The following is a 3,411-nucleotide window of genomic DNA, read 5'->3' as shown; positions in this document are numbered from 1 at the left end:
CTCGTAAGGGAGATGTTCCACTCCCTTCATCATCTTTGTGGCTCTGTGCTGGACTCTCTCCAGCAGTTCCCTGTCTCCCTTGAGCTGAGGGGCTCAGAACTGGACACAATATTCCAGATGTGGCCTCACCAGGGCAGAGTAGAGGGGCAGGAGGACCTCTCTCAACCTACTAGCTACTCCCCTTCTAATACAGCCCAGGATGCCATTGGCCTTCTTGGCCACGAGGGCACATTGCTGGCTCATGGTCATCCTGCTGTCCACTGGAACACCCAGGTCCCTTTCCCCTACACTGCTCTCCAGCAGGTCAGTCCCCAACGTATACTGGCACGTGGGGTTATTGGTTTTGTGTAGTATACTAGCACATTGGTGTAGTTTTTAATAGCCTTTTAGAGAACATATGTCTCAGATTTATCTATATGTAGAGCCTTGCAGACAGAACTTGTGAATTACAGCATAAAGAATCTCCAGATGTACCCGTTATTTCTTATTAACATACACAATGATTTTCTTGGGAAGTAGATAACGTTTTAGAAAGGCAACATCTGTGTTATCACTTAAATTTTAATAATGCCAATGATTTTCTTTCAACAGAGGAATTCAAGGGCTCAACAATAGTTGAATTAATGAAAAAAGAAGGAACCACCCTAGGGCTTACAGTATCGGGTGGAATCGACAAGGATGGGAAACCAAGAGTATCTAACCTTCGTCAAGGAGGAATCGCTGCTAGGTAACCACAAAATCTCTTATAAGGTGTGATTGCTTCAGAAATACATACCTCATCAGAATGGTCACTTAACAAATATGTGACTAGATGCATCTATAATGGCAGCCTATCAGACCGGAAAAGTCTGATGGGAGAAGTGGCAACAAGCTGGTCCCTCTCTTCCCTCAAGGCTACTTTGACAAAAGCTAGAAATACTAGTGAGGTATTTGAAAGTCATCATAAGGCTAATCAAGTTGCTTCTAAATTATATTCATTTTATTTCTCCGGGTTTTTTGTCCTTGAACAAAAACTTGAGAGAAGCAGCATAAAATACAGATGGGAAAAAATAAAATGGAGAAGCTTACCATAGTACTATCAAAATGTATTTTTTTTTTAAACTGTTCATCAACTGGTTTTAAGATTTTAAAAAGAATCTAAAGTCATATCTACCTTGCTTACTACTACAGTGGGCACAAAAAACCTGTTACTCATGAGTGAAGCAAGTCATAAGAGAAAGATTAAACTAAATTATTCCAAGTAACTGAGCAGAACATATGCTTTTGGGCTGTGGCCTATCTCCTGTAGTTTCAATGTGAGCTGTGAAGGCAGCTATTGTCCAACAAAAATAGTTTTGGACACTTTCCAAAGGGAGACAGAAACATGGGGCCATGAAGAAGACAGTTTCCTGGATCCTATGCCCAAAGCAGTCAAACCAGCCAACTCTGTTACTATACAGCTGTTTTGTATATCAGAAATTAATAATGAAAAAATGTTCTTCTTTTAATATTTAACAAACTAGACTAGATTAAAATGACATTTTCAGTTTGAAAGGTCAGCTTGTTTTAAACTAGATGAATGGAAAAAATATTTCTTACCATCATTAAACAGTGATTTAAAGGATTTAGTTCATTTGGACCAGCAGATCTGTTCTTAACAAAAGGAATATGTACTTTTTTCCTAGGAGTGACCAGCTGGATGTAGGTGACTACATCAAATCTGTGAACGGAATCAACCTGACCAAATTTCGCCATGATGAGATCATCAGCCTGCTCAAGAATGTTGGCGAGAGGGTTGTTTTAGAAGTGGAATATGAGCTGCCACCAGTCTGTAAGTAGTAGCAGAGCAAACTTAAGCCTATGCAGAATAGCAGACATGTTGCCAGCAATGAGATGGGCGTGGTTGCCGATCTTTGGTTTTGATAGTGGTTATTTTCTTGTATTTTTTTTTCGTCTGGCTAATCTCAGAGCATAGAAGCAGTAGGAAAGAATTGGGAGTACAGAGGGCTGGGTGCTCTCAAAGATGCTCAGGTGATTTAGGAGCATAAACCCTGCCAATGACAAAGCAGAGTTGTCAAACCTCTATATTTTTCCTTTTGCTCATTTGTTTACAATTTTGAATACTGGGCTGCAACAAAAGAATCATGACCAGCAAGTCGAGGGAGGTGATTCTGCCCCTCTACTCTGCTCTCGTGAGACCTCACCTGGAGTGCTGTGTTCAGCTCTGGGACCTCCAACATTAAAAGGACATGGACCTGCTTAAGTGAGTCCGGAGGAGGGTCACAAAGTTGATCAGGGGGTTGGAGAACCTCCTGTATGAGGGCAGGTTGAGAGAGTTGGGGTTTTGCAGCCTGGACAAGGCTCCAGGGAGACCTTATAGCAGCCTTCCAGTACTTAAAGAGGGCTACAGGAAAGAAGGGGAGAGACCCTTCATCAGGGAGTGTAGTGATGGGATGAAGGGTGACAGTTTCAAACTGAATGAGTAGATTTAGACTATATATTAGAAAGAAATTCTTTACTTTGAGGGTGGTGACACACTGAGACCTCAACTCGAGTACTGTGTCCAGTTCTGGGCACCTCAGTACAAGAGAGATGTCGAGGTGCTGGAACGGGTGCAGAGGAGGGCAACGAAGCTGGTCAAGGGGCTGGAGAATAGATCGTATGAGGACTGTTTGAAGGAGTTGGGTCTGTTTAGTTTGAGGAAGAGGAGGCTGAGGGGAGACCTCACCACTCTCTACCACTACCTGAAGGGACATTGTAGAGAGGCTGGGGGTGGGCTCTTTTTTCCGGGAATTAGGGGATTCTTACTGTCCTTTCCACATGTCTGGTGGAAGAGGAGAGAGAGATGATGCAAAGTTCTCAAGAACTTACTGGAAAGATGCTATGATGGGGGATATTGGAACAGGCTGCCCAGGGAGGTGGTTGAGTCGCCATCCCTGGATGTGTTTAAGCATCACTTGGATGTGGTGTTGAGTGATATGGTCTAGGGGTGAACTTGTGAGTAGGGTTAATGGTTGGACACGATGATCCCAAGGGTCTTTTCCAACCTGGATGATTCTGTGATTCTGTGAAACAGGTTTCCCAGAGAAGCTGTGGATGCCCCCTCCCTGAGAGTGTTCAAGGCCAGGCTGGATGGGGCTTTGAGCAACCTGGTCTAGTGGGAGGTGTCCCTGCCCATGGCAGTGGGGTTGGAACTAGATGATTTATAAGGTCCCTTGCAACCCAAACTATTCTATGATTCTGTGAATTAGGTTACGTAGATTCCAGGGCAAGAGAATCCTTCTTGTTACAGTAAGATCTTCTGGGATGAGACCAATGAATGTCTGTGAGTTCTGCCTCTGCCTTTTCCTACCTTCTCTTCACTTAAAGCACCCACCCACTCTCCCAGATAAACAACATACATTTTCCAGTCTTTTCTGACATTGTGTTTCT

The 3,411-nt window shown here is 43.4% G+C and overlaps 1 protein-coding gene across 1 annotated transcript; it reads left to right on the top strand.

Annotated features, from left to right (window-relative positions):
- Positions 1 to 591: 591 nt before the first annotated feature.
- Positions 592 to 1,810, top strand: LOC104280310 (glutamate receptor-interacting protein 1-like; the record flags this gene model as incomplete). The annotated part of the gene is made up of 2 exons (XM_009877922.1): positions 592 to 727; positions 1,665 to 1,810. Coding segments are annotated over 2 exons (282 nt in total), but the record flags the coding sequence as incomplete, so codon positions are not given.
- Positions 1,811 to 3,411: the final 1,601 nt, after the last annotated feature.

This window comes from Apaloderma vittatum, unplaced genomic scaffold, assembly GCF_000703405.1.
Source record: "Apaloderma vittatum isolate BGI_N311 unplaced genomic scaffold, ASM70340v1 scaffold36961, whole genome shotgun sequence".
NCBI classification, from domain to species: Eukaryota; Metazoa; Chordata; class Aves; order Trogoniformes; family Trogonidae; genus Apaloderma; species Apaloderma vittatum.
The sequence above is the reverse complement of the archived record's forward strand: the minus strand, read 5'-3'. Positions and strand labels throughout refer to the sequence as shown.